The 19,373-nt window shown below is 43.2% G+C and overlaps 1 protein-coding gene across 1 annotated transcript in view; it reads right to left on the bottom strand.

Moving 5' to 3' along the window:
* BMPR1A (bone morphogenetic protein receptor type 1A) overlaps positions 1–19,373 on the bottom strand; it is an 83,589-nt gene that overhangs the window by 54,842 nt on the left and 9,374 nt on the right. Inside the window, exon 2 of the mRNA XM_050958604.1 lies at positions 4,599–4,761. Within this exon, the coding sequence (XP_050814561.1) occupies positions 4,599–4,761 (163 nt within the window). The remainder of the gene's footprint in view (positions 1–4,598; positions 4,762–19,373) is intronic.

Raw genomic sequence — 19,373 nt, forward strand, 5'->3', positions numbered from 1 at the left:
AAACCTGAAGTCTGAAACTGACCTCCAGCCTCCATTCTTTTTGGAAATCAGGGAGTACTTTGAACAGAATCCCCTTTCCCTGTGCTAAATCTATAGCTCCTAAATGGAGAAGTGAGGCCATCTCTTGCACCAGCTATTGATTGTGAGAGGGGTCCCTGACGAGGGACAGGGAAGGGGAAAGGGTAGGAGGGATATTTGAAATGGATAGTGTAACCAGATGGTTTTCAAAACCCATTTGTCAGATGTTATATTCTCCCATGCAGCCTGAAAATGGGAGAGGTAGCATCTGAAAGGAGAGAGAATGTTAACATATTGTAGCCGTAAAACCTTGTTGACTGGATGGTTGATACTCTTGACCAAACCAGCAAAACTATCGCTTGGAGGATGTGGATGGCTGATTAAATGTAGCTGAAGGAGGAGGTTTTTTTTAGTATCTTGGTCTCTTAGACCGCGGTCCATGATACACTGAATATGGGATTGAGTAGGTGCTTCATGCCATCTGAGATCTACTAAATCCCCTCTTATTTATAGGGGTATAAATCCCCAGGGATTGCAGTGTGGCTCTTGAGCTCAAGTGTGGAGAGATCTATCAGTCAAGTCTGCAGAGAGCTTGCAATCATCAAAGTAGAGGTCTTCTACAGTTCTCTGAACCTCTCTTGGGAAGCCTGACAGCTCCAGCGAAGAAGCTGTTCTAATGACCATGGCAGTGCATAGAGACTATGCTGCAGTATTCGAAGTGCCCAAGGAGGCCGGGAGCAATGTCTTCGCCAGGAGTTAACCATCTTGAGGAATGGCCTTAAACTGGTCAAGATACTCCTCTGATTGGTGGTCAGTTAAGGAATTAAATTTGTTGCAATTTACATAGTTGTATTGGCCATGAATGCATGATGGTTTACTATTCTGAACTGAAGTATGGCTGAAGCATAGGATTTGAGACCAAACATCGAAGCTCCTGTGGTCCTTGCTGTACAGAGTGGACTTTGAATTACGTTATCTGCCTCACCCATTTATTTACCTACAAAGACCCAAATTCAGGGTTATCTGTCCATGTAGAAGCTGATAAAAATCACTAACATAACGCATAAATGGGAGCTCTATGCATACCACTGCTATATGACTGGCTTTTAAGCAGTACAAGGAATATAACTCCCTCAACACAGGTCTCAACAGGCAGAAAAAAAAATCTGTTAACTTTTTTAAAGTACTTGCAATTTAAGTATATCTACTGAATTAATAGCTCTGGATCTCAATAGTTTATGCTTTAACAGAAAGACAATTCACATTTAAATTTTACAGATTTGCTTGTGCACAATGGGGATAGAAGGTAGAATCTGTATATTTTGGAGTATTTTACCATAAACATACTGCTCAGATAGAATGCATAAGTGCTGTTATATACTATTGCTAGTACTGGAGAATTTGATAATAGTCTCATATGCACTGGTTATAGACCAGTGAAGGAAAAATGCTGTAAGAATTATATTAAAAACCAACACCAGAGGGCGATAAAAAGCAACAAAATTTCTGATAGTATAAAGGAATTTAAAACCAAAATCAAAATCCTTGCCTCTAGTTTAGTGTCTTCTAAATTTAAAAGTTATAAAACTGAAAGTTGTGTATCATTTGTTCTAAAGATATGAAATTCCCTCAGAGATCTAAATAAAATTGTTTCAGATACAAGAGGCTGTAGCTATAAGGACATTTCCCCTACTATTTATATCTTAATACATTTAATAACACAGTGATGACTAATAATACTTTGCAGCTTCTGTGCAAGGCCCTCAAGGAACTTTACAAACAACGATTTTAATATTGCAATTCCTATACAATACAGATGAGGATTATTCTTTCAATTTTAGAAATAAGGAGAGAGAGTCTCAGAGAAGCTAGATGACTTGCCCAATGGGACAAAGAAAGGCTGTGGAAGAGTAAAAAATATTACCTAGATTCTCTTGACTACTATATTCCTGGCTGGATTCTTAGTATATGGTGACTTCCTAAAATATGGGAAGCCTGTGACACATTTATAAAAATGTGTATTAAGGAGAAGAGAAACAGATGGTGCTTAAGGAACAGTGAAATAAAGGAGAAGAAAGTATGGGAAACTGCAAAACAATTTTTAAACTTTTACTTAAAACCACCACAAAAACCTAAGTAAGTTCAAGGTACAACTCCATCTTGAGACTCTGGTGACATGAACAACTACTTAAGCTTTGCTTTTGTGGCCTATCACCACCAGACTTCTTCAGTGCAATTAGAGATATATTTTAATAGCTGGGGCTCGCACTGGGCTAATTCTCTAGGTGATTAGGCCACTGTGTGTACAGACCAATCCACACAAGCAGTCCATTTCCTAGACACTAGTGTGCTAATAAGCGATGGTCACATAAACACCACCCTACACCGGAAACCCACTGACCGCTATACTTACTTACATGTCTCCAGCTTCCATCCAGGACACACCACACGATCCATTGTCTACAGCCAAGCTCTAAGATACAACCGTATTTGCTCCAATCCCTCAGACAGAGATAAACATCTACAAGACCTCTATCAAGCATTCTTAAAACTACAATACCGACCTACTGAAGTGAAAAAACAGATTCACAGAGCCAGAAGAATACCCAGAAGCCACCTACTACAGGACAGGCCCAACAAAGAAAATAACAGAAGGCCACTAGCCATTACCTACAGCCCCCAACTAAAACCTCTCCAGCGCATCATCAAAGATCTACAACGTATCCTGAAAGATGATCCCTCACTCTCACAGATCTTGGGAGACAGGCCAGTCCTTGCTTACAGACAGCCTCCCAACCTGAAGCAAATACTCACCAGCAACCGCACACCATACAACATAAACACTAACCCAGGAACCTATCCTTGCAACAAAGCCCGATGCTAGCTCTGTCCACATATCTATTCAAGTGACACCATCATAGGACCTAATCACATCAGTCACGCCATCAGGGGCTCGTTCACCTGCACATCTACCAACGTGATATATGCCATCATGTGCCAGCAATGCCCCTCTGTCATGTACATTGGCCAAACCGGACAGTCTCTACGTAAAAGAATAAATGGACACAAATCTGACATCAGGAATCATAACATTCAAAAACCAGTGGGAGAACACTTCAACCTCTCTAACCACTCAGTGACAGACTTGAAGGTGGCAATTTTGCAACAAAAAGACTTCAAAAACAGACTCCAAAGAGAGACTGCTGAACTTGAATTAATATGCAAATTAGATACAATTAACTCAGGTCTAAACAGAGACTGGAATTGGTTGGGTCATTACACTAATTGAATCAATTTCCCTATGTTAAGTTCTCCTCACACCTTCTATGGGTCATCTTAATTATCACTTCAAAAGTTTTTTTTCTCCTGCTGATGACAGCTCATCTCAATTGATTAGACTCTTCCTGTTGGTATGCTACTTCCACCTTTTCATGTTCTCTGTATGTATAAATATCTCTCGTCTGTGTGTTCCATTCTATGCATCTGAAGAAGTGAGCTGTAGCTCACGAAAGCTCATGCTGAAATGAATTTGTTAGTCTCTAAGGTGCCACAAGTACTCCTAACACGGCTGCTACTCTGAAACCTGTGTGTATAAGCAGAGCAAAGTGACCTTAAGCTGGCTGGAAATAGCTAGTGGAGAATTCTTCCTCTACAGAGGAACACTATACTAGCAGAAAGCTGGAGAAGGAAACACTGTCACTTTGTGCCAGACTCAGCATTAGTGGATGGAAGGAACATAGTTTGGTGGTAGGACATGGGTAAGATCAGGAGGGGAGCAACATCCCTATTACAGCCACTTCCTTCACTGTCATGCCGTAGTGCAAATTACGGCTGTTGCTGTTCAGCCTAACTTGCATAAAGGCCAAGTGAACCGGAAAAAAAGAGCTACGGCCTGAGGTCTGCCAACATTAATTTTATTTGACAAGAATCACAGCCATTATTACCAAACATTAACATTCAATATTTATACTTTATATTCTGTCTATTAAAACGTTTTCTTCAATTCACCAGATGTGTAATTAATGCAAAAAACTATCTTAATGGAACTTAAACCTATTGAAGTTAAAAGGCTATCTCTGTTCTTCCTCACAAACTCTTCTAGACCTTTGATTCAGCGGCTCTCTTTGGGATTTTCTCTTTCCAATCTATCCTTATTACTGCTATTGATGCATATGTAATACGAAAAAACTTGAATTGAGTGATTACATAACAAGGGGTAATATGACATTCTGAGCACTAGTTGTATCAATATACAAGAAAACGTACATGAAACATTACAGAGAGATTTACATTTTGGCCATGTATTACCTATTGTAGCTTCAATTGGATACATTTTTTATAATTTTGCCCTAAAGACAGTGTTGTTGGGATAAAAGGACTGATTGTTACCACTCCCAAAATGATTCCATTTCTGTGGTAGGAGAAATGACGCATGCACATACTATCCTGAGAGCAGTTTTGTATCCTTTTAGGGAAAAGATTCTATAGAAACAAGTAAATCTAATCAAATAGCTTGATAAAGCCCTAACAATAGCACTAGAGAGAGAACCAAACTTCTATATCTTGTGCACACTACTTACATGCATGTATTATTAATAGCATCATCGGGACAATGTCCTGAACAGTAGCACTGTAGAAAAGGTAAGGTATCCTCTGGAGCCAATGTTACTCCATTTGCCTGTTTGTTCTGGTCAGGATTTGTCTTCATTCCTGTGCCATGGAGCATGCTGTCTAGATTTCGCCCTGTGGAAAAACATAAAAAGATTTTTTTCCATATATGCTCTTCTTTTGCAACTAGATGAAGATACTCATTTACAGTGAAAGGCAAAGTACTAGCAAATGGTAATACAAATTAGTTTGAGGATTATACAGTACACAGAGGAAAGAGAATTTATTTTGACAGGAATTGTGGGTTTAGCTCCATATTTCTGAGACAAACTAGTTATTAGCGGAATTCTGAAACATACTGATCAACCAGCAGATCTTTTATTTATGGTGTACATATTTGGTGCCATTTACAATCAATGTAAATAGAAGGAGGATACCTTTCACTCGTAAAAACTCATGTGCAATGGAAGAGTGAAAATATATGAATTCTCTTTCTAAGCAAGCCCTTTTCATTCACATATGTTTTTAGAACCAGCTGGGGGCTTGAGAACCATACTAAGAAAATTGCTTTGTGGGGGAGCTAAAGGTACTTAACCTGTAAATTTTTCTTCTCTTCAGTCATTTCACTGGATTTCCACGCTTGCGTCTTAATTTTCCAACTGAGAATTCTGCAGGACTAAAATAATCTTTGTTCTCAATCAACTGAAATGCAACTTGCACATCCACAATGCTTAAATATATTGTCAGTGAGCCTAAGTAATGCTCCAAGTAGTCCTCAGCTTCTCTGGGCTAAAAAATGACTGAACATTAGTTTTTCCAGGGTCAGGTCACTGGAATGCCAGTGAGAGTGGAGGTGGTGGCATAAACAGATCGAGCTGACCTCCCACCATCGTGGAGCATCAGGAGTGGAGCTACCAGCTACATTCCCCTAGCAGCTACCTCAGCAGGCATACCACTTGTACTTCACTGGTTGACAGACTCTCTCTGCTTCCCTTCCATTTCCCGCCCACACCTATCCTATCACATTAACGTCCCCATTAGGAAATATCGCTATTCATACAAAGGGGCCAATGTGATCCTTAAATGTATAAACAGGGGATTCTTGAGTAGGAGTAAAGAAGATCTATTACCCCTTTATATGGTAGTGGTGTGACTGCTACTGGAATACTGTGCTCAGTTCTGGTGCTCACAAATCAAGAAGGACATTGATAAAATTGGAGAGGCTTCAGAGAAGAGCCAAGAGAATGATTAAAGGATTGAAAAATATTCTTTAGAGCGAAGAACTCAAGAAGCTCAATCTATTTAGTTTAAGAAAGAGAAGGCTAAAGAGTAATTGGATCACAGTCTTTATCTATCTATCTGGGGAACACATTTGATAACAGACTCTTCAATCTAGCAGACAAAGATACAACAAGGTCCAAAGTGTAATTAACCAAATGGTTGTGGAGGATTCTCCATCACTGACAATTTTAAAATCAAAATTAGATGTTTTTATCAAAGTTATGCTGTTGTTCAAACAGGAATTAAATTCTGGACAGTTCTACAGTTATGCAGGAGACAAGACTAGATGATCACAGTGGTTCTGTCTGGCTTTATAATCTATGAATCTCTCACCCTCTACTAATGTCCATGGCTCACGTGTCCTCAGAGGCTGAACTGAGGTTTGCAAACATCACGTCCTGATCCAGTGAACCTCTCATTTTTGCTGTGGGAGTTTGCAACAGTTTTGGTTGGAAGCTTAAGATGCTGGAAAGGGTGTCTAGCATATATGACTGTGACTGAATGCACCCCTGTATTCACACCCTACACAACACCACAATAATCTTTGAACAGCATGTGCTTTGTAAGGTATCATTTGAAAGCTAATAACTTGCTGGTCAAAAATATCATGGTGAAATGTAAGTAGCAACATTATATGCAAATCATGACTGAAGTGTGTTTACCAGACAAGTATGGGGAATAGGTAAACCTGTTTCTCAAAGGACAAGCTGATGTCCCTGCTCAGGTGTCATCAAAGCTGATGGGCAATCACCTGTCAAAGGAGTGATTATGCAAAGAAGTGGGGAAGGAACAGACTGAGCTGCAAACAGCAGCATGGAACCTCTCACTACCAGACTCCTTGTCTCTGACCTCCCAGTGGGAATGAACTTTATCTAGGGGTAACTCTCAGGAAAATACATTTCAAACATGGACTGAACTATAAAAGTGAGGGACAAAAACACTCCAAGGTATCTCTTTCTATCCATCTCTCTCTTTCACCTAAGATGACAAAAGACACAGCCTTTGGACTTCGGGGGCAGATCTTGGCCTAGAATTTGATCAGCAATGTTACTGGGAACATGCTAAAGGACTTCATCTTGAACCAATTCTAGTTTGTTAAGTTTTAGTACTAGGAAACATTTTATCTCTTTTTCTCTTGTAACCATTTCTGATTTTAATACCTTTTGGAAGTGTGTTGGGGTCACCCTGCAAGTGGTAACCAGGGTTGGTGGAAACCAGAATGTGAATGGAGTGTGCTGGCACACTGCACTATATACAGACATTCAGGGTGTGACCCACATGCTGCCTGGCTGTTTGTGAGGGGTCCAGGTTAGGAGTTACAGCAGCAAAGCAAGGTTGCAAGGCAAGGGTGACACACCCCCTCACTGGTCTGGATTGCACCCTGGAATGTCATAATGGCATCTTTAGAAAAATCCAGTTACAACTCAGTGGACAGAAATATGTCCTCTCAAAAAGCAGTATGGCTTTTACTATACTGTACACGTTTATTTTGTCTTGAAATGTCAGTCTTGAACAAAAAAGTCAGTTAAAATGGCCTATTTCACAGACTGATACGATTCCCTGTCAAATCCACCAAGAACTAACTTCATAGTAATAAGGACATTGTTCTAATATTATATCTCATCCTCTTAAAATGATATGCTAGATTAGTCCTTATACTTTACATAGCCACATGTGAGATGAAATACTTGAGAAACTTGATCTTATTTTTCTCATCACACAGACTTGCAGACTTCACCACCAGATTAGTATAGCATACTGAGTGTATCTTCCAGCTGCAACTATTTCCTTTCAAATAATTAAAGAAAGTGTGTCTAGTTCAGACGTTACTAATAAAAAATAAATCCTGAAAACAATGGCAAAAAGTTTCCATGTCTTACACTATAATATTAATATTCGACCAGTTTCACCAATGTTCTTATGTTAGAAATATTTCAAATAAAAATATGACTAAGAAAGGTGCTTGTAAATATAAATGACCGTTATGCTCAAGGCTCAGTGTGCTATGCGGCATGTCAGAATTAAGTGTGCACCAGGTACCATGATTTATGTGGCAAGTATCGTGAATTTATTCAGCACTGACACCTCCAATCTCTTTCCCTTCTATTTAACTCTCCTGTAGTACCCTTCTTAACAGGTCTGAAATGTCATTTCAGTACCAGATTACTGCTGATATAATGAATGTGGAAACAAAGTACTTAAGACACACTACATAACTCTGATCAATTTAGAGAACAGACTAGATAGCTCCTCCTTTTAGTCTTCATTGAAAGAGGAAATCTCAGCAGAGGTACAAATCTTAGTTTTGTTTCCAGCTTTGTAGAACTAAGATATTTTACAGAACTGAAAAAAGTTTGCTACTGAATGTTAAGTGATACCTAATTTTTTCAGTCCACAGCCCTATCATCTGCTAGGCCTGGAAACACTTACGGCAGTGGGTCACCAACTAGTAGATCGTGATCAACCAGTCTATCACCGAGCCTCTGGCAGTCTATCGCAGTCTCCCTCCACTGAAAGTCCGGAGAGGTTGAGGCAGGCTCCCTGCCTGCCCTGACCCCACGCTGCTCCCGGAAGTGGTCAGCATGTCCCCGGATTGGGGGCGAGGGAGGGGGAGGAGGAGGTCTCTGCGCACTGTTCCTGCCTGTAGGCACCGCCCCCGCATCTCACATTGGCACGGAACGGGGAACTGTGGCCAAAGGGAACTGCGGCAGCAGTGCCTGCAGGGAGGGGCAGTGCATGGAGCCATGCCCACCTCCCGCCAGGGGCCGCAAGGACACGCCGGCAGCTTCCAGGAGCAGCACTGGGCTGGGGCAGGCAGGGAGCCTGCCTTACCCTGCTGTGCCACCGCCTGAGGTAAGCACCACAAAGCAGGAGCCTGTACCCCCTCCTGCATCCCAACCTCCTGCCCCAGCCCGGAGCCTTCTGGAACCATCACCCAGTATCCCCTCCTGCACCCCAAACCCTCTCCTACATACCAACCCCCTATCTAATCCCTGAGCTCCCTCCCAGAGCCAGTACCCTGTACTTCCTCTTGAACCCCGAGCCCCCTCCTGCACCCCAACCCCCTCCCCCATCGCTGAGCCCCTTTCTGCACCCAAACTCCCTCCCAGAGCTTGCACCCCAAACCCCTGTCCCAGGCTCAGCCTGGATCCCCCTCCCACATTCTGAACCCCTTAGCCCCAGCCAAGAGCCTGCACCCTCAACCCTCTGCCTGTGACAGTGAATGACAGTGTGGGAGAGCAAGCAACGGGGGGGGGGGGGGACAGAGTGAGTGGGGAAGGGCCTCGGGGAACATAGATCCTGGGTTGCACTTAAGTTCAAAAAGTGATCTTGTGCTTAAAAAGGGTGGAGACCACAGACTTACGGTATGTCCTCACTGCAGAGTTAGGTTGGATGATCGCACCCAGGTCATCTTAGCCCAAGTGCGAGCATCCCCACTGCAAAGCCATAACTGTGTTACTCAGCTGTCTGTCTGTCATGGTTCCTTGTGTGCAGATGCTCTGATTCTTTCCCAGTGAGCTGTGGGAGAACTTCTCTATTTTTCAGTAGGAAACTCAGGAAAGACACTAGAAGATTATCAGAAGTCAAGTGAGTTAACCTGAGTCATCACTGCACAGTGGGCAGGTTCCAGGCAGAGTTAAAGTAGAGCCTAGGTTATATCCCAGCTGGGTAAGCTAACCTGGACTTATAGTGCTCTCAAACACAAGTAAAAGGTTTGTGTATGGACAGTAGGTTAACACCAGGAAAAGAGCCTGCTAAACTGTGCAATGAAGACAGACCCTTATGTGCATTAACAAAAACACTTTCATGACAAACCCATTCCAACAGCTGGTTCTGGATCATTGATCAAATAAAAATACCATTCCCTAAATAAACGAACGTCACTGCCATCTACCTACTTTTGAGAGGCATTCAGAAATGGTTTGCTACTCTTAGATCTCATGTAAAAAACTACCATAATAAATGGTACCTTTGTTGGCAGCTCAGCAGAGACACCAAAGACTGACAGGAAACCAAGACAATTTGAAATTATACATGCATAGAGTACAAGACTAAAAACATCAAATTCCGAATTTATTAAGACACATGCAAAAGGTATCCATGATTCTTTCTTGTATCCTCTGATTATTTATCCTTTTTCTTCACATGATGGTACCTGTACATGACAGTATTCCAGAACGAAGGTTGCAGCCTTCTTGTATGTCCATTCCCTGTACATCGACCATCGTTTTTACCTCTCACTGCCTGCCTTGACAGAGACTGGAGAGCAAGTTTCCCTCAAGAGTGCCAGTCAGGAAATTCCCCAGAATAGAATAGCTAAATCCCACTTCATATTAGATAAAATCAAAGGCAGATTTGTAAATGTAGAGAACTAAAAGTAAAACAGTTTCTTATATAATAAAATACCTTCTGGAAGTTGCAGAAATCTGAGCTTCTAGAATAAAAACTGAAGGTGTGATTTTAAACAATCTTAGTTAAACTGGTGCAAGAAGCAATGTGGACACTCATTTTACTTTAAAGTAGGCATAATTCAGTTTAATTTAAGAAAATTATGAACCAGTTCCATATAAACCGAAATAAGTCACATTTAAAAAAGTAAAATAAAAGTGTCCACACAGACTTTCCCCGCTGGTTTAACTTAAAAATATGCTACTTTCTCATACATGCAATGTCTTATAACAGGAACACTTACCTCAGCTTGTAATTTTTACTTCTCTTCTCCTAGTCCAAACAATAGCGAGCAATATTTTCACTGGAATAATACCCTTCCCTTTTTACTGTCATTTTTATTAGATCTGCTGATGGAATGTAGAGGCCTGCAGCCAACTACAAAGGCAAACTGTGGAGGAAATGACTAGCTCCCCACATCACTCATTCAAAGGTTGCTCACATATAACATTAAGCCAGGTCCACATCCTCAAACTAAGTTTTACAGCCCCTAGCATCTGTCCCAAGAAAGGGACTCGACCATGCAAAAATCCTTTTTCCAAAGTTCAACCAACTCTTTGTCCAAAAAACCCTGGTAGTTCATGACATGAAAGATGCAGACACAGTCTGCTAAATCCACTAACTAAATGAATCATAGAATCAAAGTGTAGGACTGGAAGGGACCTCATGAAGTCATCAAGTCCAGTCACTCGCACTCAAGGCAGAACTAGATAATTCTTGAAAGGTGTTTGTCTAACCTGTTCTTAAAAACCCCCAATCATGGAGATTCTACAACCTCCCGAGGCAATTTGTTCCAGTGCTTAAGTACTTGACTAGGACGCTTTTCCTAATGTCCAAACAAAACCTTCCTTGCTGCAATTTAAGCCCACTGTTTCTTGTCCTATCCTCAGAGGTTAACACGAACAATTTTTCTTGCTCCTCCTTGTAACAATCTTTTATGTACTTGAAAACTTATGTTCCCCTCTTCCCCCTGTCTTCTCTTCTCCAGACTAAACAAACCCAATTTTTCCAATCTCTCCTCATAGGTCATGTTTTCCAGACCTTTCATCATTTTTGTTGCTCTCCTCTAGACTTCTCCAACTTGTCCACAGTACTCCAGCTGAGGCCTTATCAGCATGGAGTAGAGGAGAAGAATTACTTCTCACGTCTTGCTTACAACAATCCTGCTAATACATCCCAGAATGATGTTCACTTTTGCGTGCAACAGTGTTATACTGTTGACTCATACTTAAAATTGTGATCTACTAAAATCCCCAGATCCTCTTCTGCAATATTTCTTCCTGGGCAGTCATTTCCCCTTTTGTATGTGTGCAAATGATTGTTCCTTCCTAAGTGGAGCGCTTTGCATTTGTCCGTATTAACCTGCCTCCTATATATTTCAGACCATTTCTCCAGTTTGTCCATATCATTTTGAATTTTAATCCTATTCTCCAATGCGCTTGCAACCACTTCCGGCTTGGTATTGTCCGCAAACTTTATCAGAGTACTCTTTATGACATTATCTAAATCATTGATGAAGTTCTTGAACAGAACTGGACCCAAGACCAATACCTGTGGGACCCCAGTCGATCTGCCCTTCCAGCTTGATTGTGAACCCACTGATAACTACTCTCTGGGAACGGTTTTCCAACCAGTTACGCACTCCACCTTACAGTAGCTCCATCTAAGTTGTATTTCCCTACTTTGTTTATGAGGTCATATAAGACAGCATCAAAAGCATTACTACAGTCAAGATATATCACATCTACCACTTCCCCCCATTCACAGGGCTTGTTACTCTGCCAAAGAAAGCTATTAAGTTGGTTTGACACAATTTGTTCTTGACAAATCCATGCTGACTCTTACTTATCACCTTATCTTCCAGGTGTTTACAAACTGATAGCTTGATTATTTGCTCCATTATCTTTCCAGGTACTGAAGTTAAACTAACTGGTTTCTGAGGCCTGATCTACAATAGGGGTCTGGGGGTGGGGGTGGAGGAGGATACCAATCTAAGATAATGCAACTTCAGCTACGAGAATAGCATAGCTGAAGTCAACGTATCTTAGATCGACTTAGATTGACTTACTTTGCGTTCTTGGGGCACGAGATCGACAGCCACCGTTCCCCCGTCACTCCGTTTCTGCCTCTCGCTCCGGTGGAGTTCTGGAGTTGATGGGGAGCATGTTTGGGTATCGATGTAACGCGTCTAGATGAGATGTGATGCATCGATCCCCGAAAGATTGATCACTACCCGCCGATCTGGTAGGTAGCACAGACATACTCTAATTTCCCAGGTTGTTCTTATTCCCCTTCTTACAGATTGGCACTATATTTGCCCTGCTTCAGTCCTCTGGAAGCTCTCCCATCTTCCATGACTTCTCGAACATAATCATTAATGGCTCAAATATCTCCTCAGTCATCTCTTGAGTATTCTAGGACGTATTTAATCAGGCCTGGTGACTTGAAAACATCTAAGTAATTTTTAACTTATTCTTTCCCTATTTGAGCCTCAGATCCTACTTCATTTTCACTGGTGTTCACTATGGCAGACATCCAATCGCTACTAAACTATTTGGTAAGACCTGAAATCAAGTCATGTAGCACTTCTGCCATTTCCACATTTCTGTTATTGGGCCCCCGCCATTCAGTAATGGGCCTACCCTGTTCTTGGTTTTCCTTATGCTTCCAATGTATTTGTAGAATGTTTTCTTGTTGCCTTTTGTGTCTCTAGCTAGTTTAATCTTGTTTTGTGCCTTGGCCTTTCTAATTTTGTCCCTACATGCTTGAGGTTGTTTAGGTCAAATTACAAAGGACGAATACAGTTTCCACTTTTTGTAGGACTCTTTTTGAAGTTTCAGATCACTGAAGATCTACTGGTTAAGCCAGCGTGGTTTCTTGCCATACTTCCTACCTTCCCTATGCACTGGAACAGTTTGCTCTTGTGCACTTAATGTCTCTTTGAAAAACTGCCAGCTCTCTTGAATATTTTTGTTATCTTAGACTTGCTCCCCATGAGATCTTACCTACGAACTCCTTGAGTTTGCTAAAGTCTGCCTTCTTGAAATCCATTACCTTTATCGTGCAGTTTTCCATCCTATCATTCCTTACAATCATAAAATCTATGGTTTCATGATCACTTTCACCCAAGCTGCCTTCTACTTTCAAATTCTCAACCAGTTCCTATTTGTCAAAAACAAATTAGAAGAGCCTCTCCCCAGTTGCTTTCCCTACTTTCTGAAATAAAAAAAAATATGCACCAATGCATTCCAAGAACTTGTTGGATAATCTGTGTCGTGTGGTATTATTTTCCCAACAGATGTCTGGGTAGTTGAAGTCCCCATCACCACCAAGTCCTGTTGTCATACATTGTATCATATGATAAATTTTGTACAAGTTATGCTTTGTGAGGTATTTGAAAATCTGGGTGGATAAAATCCGATTTAAAAAAAATCATTGATTTTTTAAATTTAAATTGGATTTTTTTGATAAAATGCTTTTTGTGGAAAAAACCTAACAATAGTTTTAATTAAGATACATTATAGCTCAAAGATATCTCATCATGAAATAGGGATTATAAATTCTAATTCTATAGTATGAGACAATATATTCATGTAATGTTTAAGATAAGTTTTGTAAATGAGGTCCAGTAGTTCATGGATTAGGGACCCAATTATATGGGGATCCTGGGGCTTCTGTACAGATTATTTAGGTTAATCTTTCTATCTACTCGATGGGACTCAGTGTTCAGTCTAGAAGAGATCATCAGAGATGCTTAGTTTTGTAGTTCTTCAACCTGTGGGCTTGTGTCTCCAGAGATAACATGCTTGTTAACAGTGAAACTGTTTTAAAATAAACAAATACTATATAGAGGTGAGAAATAACAGACCTCAATCCTATTGTCCCTCTGCAAATTTGTGTACACAGAGTTAATGTCTTACCTCTCTCTAAAAGTGCAAAGTTTCAGAAAGTTCAATGAATAGAGGATTGTTGGAGGTGGAATAGATCTAAAATATTTCATTTAACTATTTTAGTTAAAAACAATTTTAACAAAACCAAACTTGATTTTAAAAAACTTGAATGTTTAACTAAATTCAAATGTTTGTTTTATTAAAATATTATATATTTGCTGTTGAAGAAAAAAATTCAGAATACATAATGTTGTTGTTTTAGTTACATAAAACAATTTAAATGTCTGTCAGGTGATCTCCTCCTCCTAATACAGCATGGCAAGAAAATCCTCCAAATGTTAACAATTAACCTGTTGAATTGGAGATAGTTCATCTCCCAATGACTTCATAAATATCTGCTTCAATTACCTTTGGTAAATGAAATAACCAATCATTCATTTTCTGATACAGCAGTAAAACTAACCTGAAAAGTTTTCAAAATAAATCACTTAAAAATGTATACTGTATACCTTCTGAAAAAAGACGGTTACTCACCTTTGTAACTGTTGTTCTTCGAGATGAGTGCTCATATCCACTCCAATTAGGTGTGTGTGCGCCACGTGCACGATCATCAGGGAATTTTTACCCTAGTAACACCCAGTGGGTTGGCTGTGGAGCCCCCTGGAGTGGTGCCTTCATGGCGCTTATATAACCCAGCCAAGCCACCGCCCCCTCAGTTCCTTCTTGCCGGCTACTCTGACAGCGGGGAAGGATGGCGGGTTTGGAATGGATATGAGCAACACATCTCGAAGAACAATAGTTACAAAGGGAAGTAACTGTCTTTTCTTCTTCAAGTGCTTGCTGATATTGATTCCAGTTAGGTGACTCCCAAGCCTTCCCTAGGCGGTGGGGTCGGAGTGAGATGTCCCTGAGTGCAGAACAGCTGAACCAAATGCGGCGTCAACGCTAGACTACTGAACTAACGCGTAGTGAGTGGCAAAGGTATGTACAGATGACCAAACAGCAGCTCTACAGATTTCCTGAACTGGAATGTGAGCCAGGAAAGCGGCCAATGAGGCTTGGGCCCTCGTGGAGTGAGCTGTGAGATGCGGGGTCAGAACATTGGCCAAGTCTTAACAAGCGTGGATACAAGAGGTGATCCATGATGAGATGCGCTGCGTAGAGATCGGAAGGCCTTTCATCCATTTGCCCACTGCAAAGAAAAGCTGGGTTGTTTTCCTAAATGGCTTTGTGCACTCGATATAAAAGGCGAGGGCCCTACGAACATCACGGTAGTGCAGGTGTTGCTCCTGCCGCGTGGCATGGGGTTTGGGTAAAAGACTGGGAGGAAAATGTCCTGGTTCACATGAAAGGTAGATACCCCCCTTGGGAAGGAAGGCAGGGTGGGGGTGAAGCTGCACCTTGTCTCTGTGGAAAACTGTATATGCTGGTTCAGACGTGAGGGCTCTGGTTTCAGATACACGTCTCGCTGAAGTGATGGCTACAAGGAAGGCTGTCTTCCAAGATATATAAAGGAGCAAACAGGTGGCCATCAGCTCAAAGGGGGGCCCTGTGAGCCTAGAAAGGACCAGGTTTAGGTCCCATGCTGGGACCGCTTGTCGTACTTGTGGGTAGAGATGATCTAGACCTTTCAGAAATTTAACAACGATCGGGTTGGAGAAGACAGAGGAAGCACGTTCTCCCAGATGGAAAGCCGATATGGCTGCCATGTGCACCCTGACAGACGATGTTGCCAGGCCCTGCTGTTTCAAGGATAGGAGATAGTCTAGGATGAAAGGAATTGACACCGTAGCAGAGGCGGAGCACGCTGCCCGCACCAAACGGAAAATCGCTTCCATTTGGCCAGGTCTGTAGCCCGAGTGGAGGGTTTCCTACTGCCTAACAGAACTTGCTGAACCGACTGTGAGCAGAATAATTCCAATCGAGTTAGCCGTGCAGCATCCACGCTGTAAGGTGGACGGATTGCAGGTCAGGATGACAGAGGTGATCGTGGTCTTGTGATATCAGGTTCGGCCACAGGGGGAGTGTGATCAGAGGCTCTACCGATAGCTCCAGGAGAGTGGTGTACCAGTGCTGCCTGGGCCATGCTGGAGCGACTAGAATCATGCGTGTCTTGTCCCTGCGTAACTTGAGCAAGACCTTGTGGACTAGCGGGAATGGAGGGAATGCGTAGAATAGCTGGTCTTTCCTCGGGAATAGGAAAGCATCCTATAGGAATCCCGGAGAACGTCCCCGAAGAGAACAGAAGACCTGGCACTTCCAATTGTTGTGTGAGGCGAATAGGTTGACCTGGGGAAACCCTCACCTCAGAAAAATGGAGTGGAAGACATCTGGGCAAATGCACCACTTGTGAGGTTGGAAAGATCTGCTGAGGTGGTCTGTCAGCGTGTTTTGGACCCCCGGGAGAAATGACGCCATTAGATGCATCGAGTGGTCTATGCAGAACTCCCACAGGCGAACGGCCTCCTGGCACGGGGGAACGACCAGGCTCCCCCTTGCCTGTTGATGTAGAACATGGCCGTGGTGTTGTCTGTGAGGACTGCCACATAACGGCCATGTAGGAGGCAGCAAAAAGTCTGACACGCAAGGCGTACTGTCATCAGCTCTAGTATACTGATGTGCAGAGTTAGCTCGGAAGTGGTCCAAAGGCCCTACGTCTGGTGTTCCCCGAGATGGGCACCCTAGCCCAGAGATGACGCATCTGTGACAAGGTATAAGGAAGGTTGTGGAGTGTGAAATGGTACTCCTTCACACACCGAAGTGGGGTTCAGCCACCAACAGAGAGGTCAAGACTGGTTCCGGAACTGTGACCACCACGTTCAGACTGTCCCAACCTGGACAATATACCATTGATACCCAGGCCTGAAGCGGGCGGAGCCGAAGTCTGGCATGCCTGGCATGTCACCCAGAAGCCCGAGGCATGTCTTTACCGCGGAAAAAAGGAAGTTTTAGAGGCTGTGGATGATGTTTGCCATAGCCTGAAAATGAGTCTCCGGCAGGAAAGCACGGGCAAATCTGGAGTCTAAGACTATCTCGATAAACTCTATTCTCTGGGTTGGTTCCAGAGTTGACTTTTCGTTGTTGAGCAGGATGCCCAGCTTGCAGAACATGCCTAGGGTGATCCGGGCATGGAAATCATACTTCTTCCATGGTGTGGCCCCAAATGAGCCAGTCACCTAGATACAGAAACACCTGGATCCGTTGTCAACAAAGGTAGGCTGCCACAACAGTCATATATTTGATGAACACTCTTGAAGCCGTGGACATCTTGAAGGGCAGGACAGTAAATTGTGTTCGTGATTTACCACAAAGCGAAAGAAGCACCTGTGTGGAGGGTAAATCGCTATGTGAAAGTATGCATCCTTCATGTCGAGGGCAGCGTACCAGTCTCCAGGATCTTGGGAAGAGATAATGGTCCCCAAGAAAACCATGCAGAACTTCAACTTTACCATAAATTTGTTGAGTCCACGCAGATCCAGAATGGGCCATAGCCCTCACTTTGCCTTGGGGATTAGGAAGTGGCGGGAGTAGAACTCCCTGCCCCTTAGTTCCGATGGAAACTCCTCAAGCGCTCCCATGGAAAGGGAAGGAAAGGAAAGGAAAGGAAAGGAGAGTTAAGACCTCCTGTGTAAGGAGTTGCTCGTGAGAAGGGTCCGTGAAGAGGGATGGTGAGGGAGGATGAGGGGGGCGGGGAAGAAAATTGGAGAGAATATCCCCTTTCCACCATGCGAAGAACCCTTCGGTCTGAAGTTATAAGGGATCAAGCATGGTGGAGATGGGAGAGACGATCTCAAAATGGAAGGAAAGGATCCTGGAGAGAGAGTGGTAAGCCATTCTCGGGCACACCTTCAAAAACTTTGTCTAGGCCCCGACAATGGTTTAGGACGGCCTTGGTTCTGACCGGGCTGGTGGCCGGTGGATCTCTTTCTGCAACCTCAACCATGTCTTCTGTAAAAGTCATGCCTTGGATGGGGGGTGGAGGGGTGTTGAACCTTTGAGGCTGTGGTCTAAAGGGCTTGCACTGGGTACCCGGCACATGCATCCCCAGAGAGCGCATGATGGTTCTGGAGTCTTTTAGGCACTGTAATCTAGAGTCCGTTTTTTCTGAGAATAGGCCCTGCCCATCAAATGGTAGGTCCTGCAGGGTTTGTTGCACCTCTGGCGGTAAGCCAGATACCTGAAGCCAGGAGGTGCATTGCATAGTGATGCCCGACACAAGGATCCTCGTTGCAAAGTCAGCTACATCAAGGGAGGCTTGTAAGGAGGTCCTAGCAACCTTTTTGCCCTCTTCTACTAAAGACCCAAACTCATCCCTGGACTCTCGTGGAATCAGCTCCTTGAATTTACCGATGGAGTTCCACGAGTTATAATCATAATGGCTCAAAAGCAATTGCTGGTCTGCGACTCTGAGCTTAAGGTCCCCCGCTGAGTACATTTTGCGTCCAAACAAATCAAGGCGCTTGGAGTCCTTAGATTTGGGCGCTGCAGCTTGTTGACCATGCCATTCCCTTGCCTTCACTGAGGACACCATCAGTGAACACGGCTGAGGGTGAGTATATAGGTAGTCATACTTCTCAGAGGGAACAAAGTATTTTCTCTCTACTCCTCTGGCTGTACGTCAGATAGAGGCAGGGGTCTGCCATATTGTCTTGGCGTTGGCCTGGATGGTGCGGATAATGGGCAATGCTACCCATGATGAGGCATCAGCTGAAAGGATGTCCACCACTGGGTCCTCTAACTCCACTATTTCCTCCGCTTGGAGGTCCATGTTACATGCCACTCTACATAGAAGGTCTTGGTGAGCATGTAGGTCTATCGGAGCGGGACCTGAGGTGGTTGTCCCAGCCACTGCCTCATCTGGAGAAGATGAGGAAGATGCTACAGGGGCTAATGGATCTTGTGGTAGATCCAGTTGTGAGGGGTCCTGATGCTCAGGATCTGCTGTGCTGGGGTCTGGAGCCTGTGTTGGGGTGGGTGCAGATGCTTCCATACCCCCCGGAGGGGGACGACTGACAGTGGTCTCTGGTACTCGGGGTTCTGCATGGGCTGATCAGGAGGCTGCGGATGGAACACCTTGGGCTTGGTGACACTCCCACGGGACATAGAAGGACCACTGTGCAGGTTCCT

This window comes from Gopherus flavomarginatus, chromosome 6 (genome assembly GCF_025201925.1).
Source record: "Gopherus flavomarginatus isolate rGopFla2 chromosome 6, rGopFla2.mat.asm, whole genome shotgun sequence".
NCBI classification, from domain to species: Eukaryota; Metazoa; Chordata; order Testudines; family Testudinidae; genus Gopherus; species Gopherus flavomarginatus.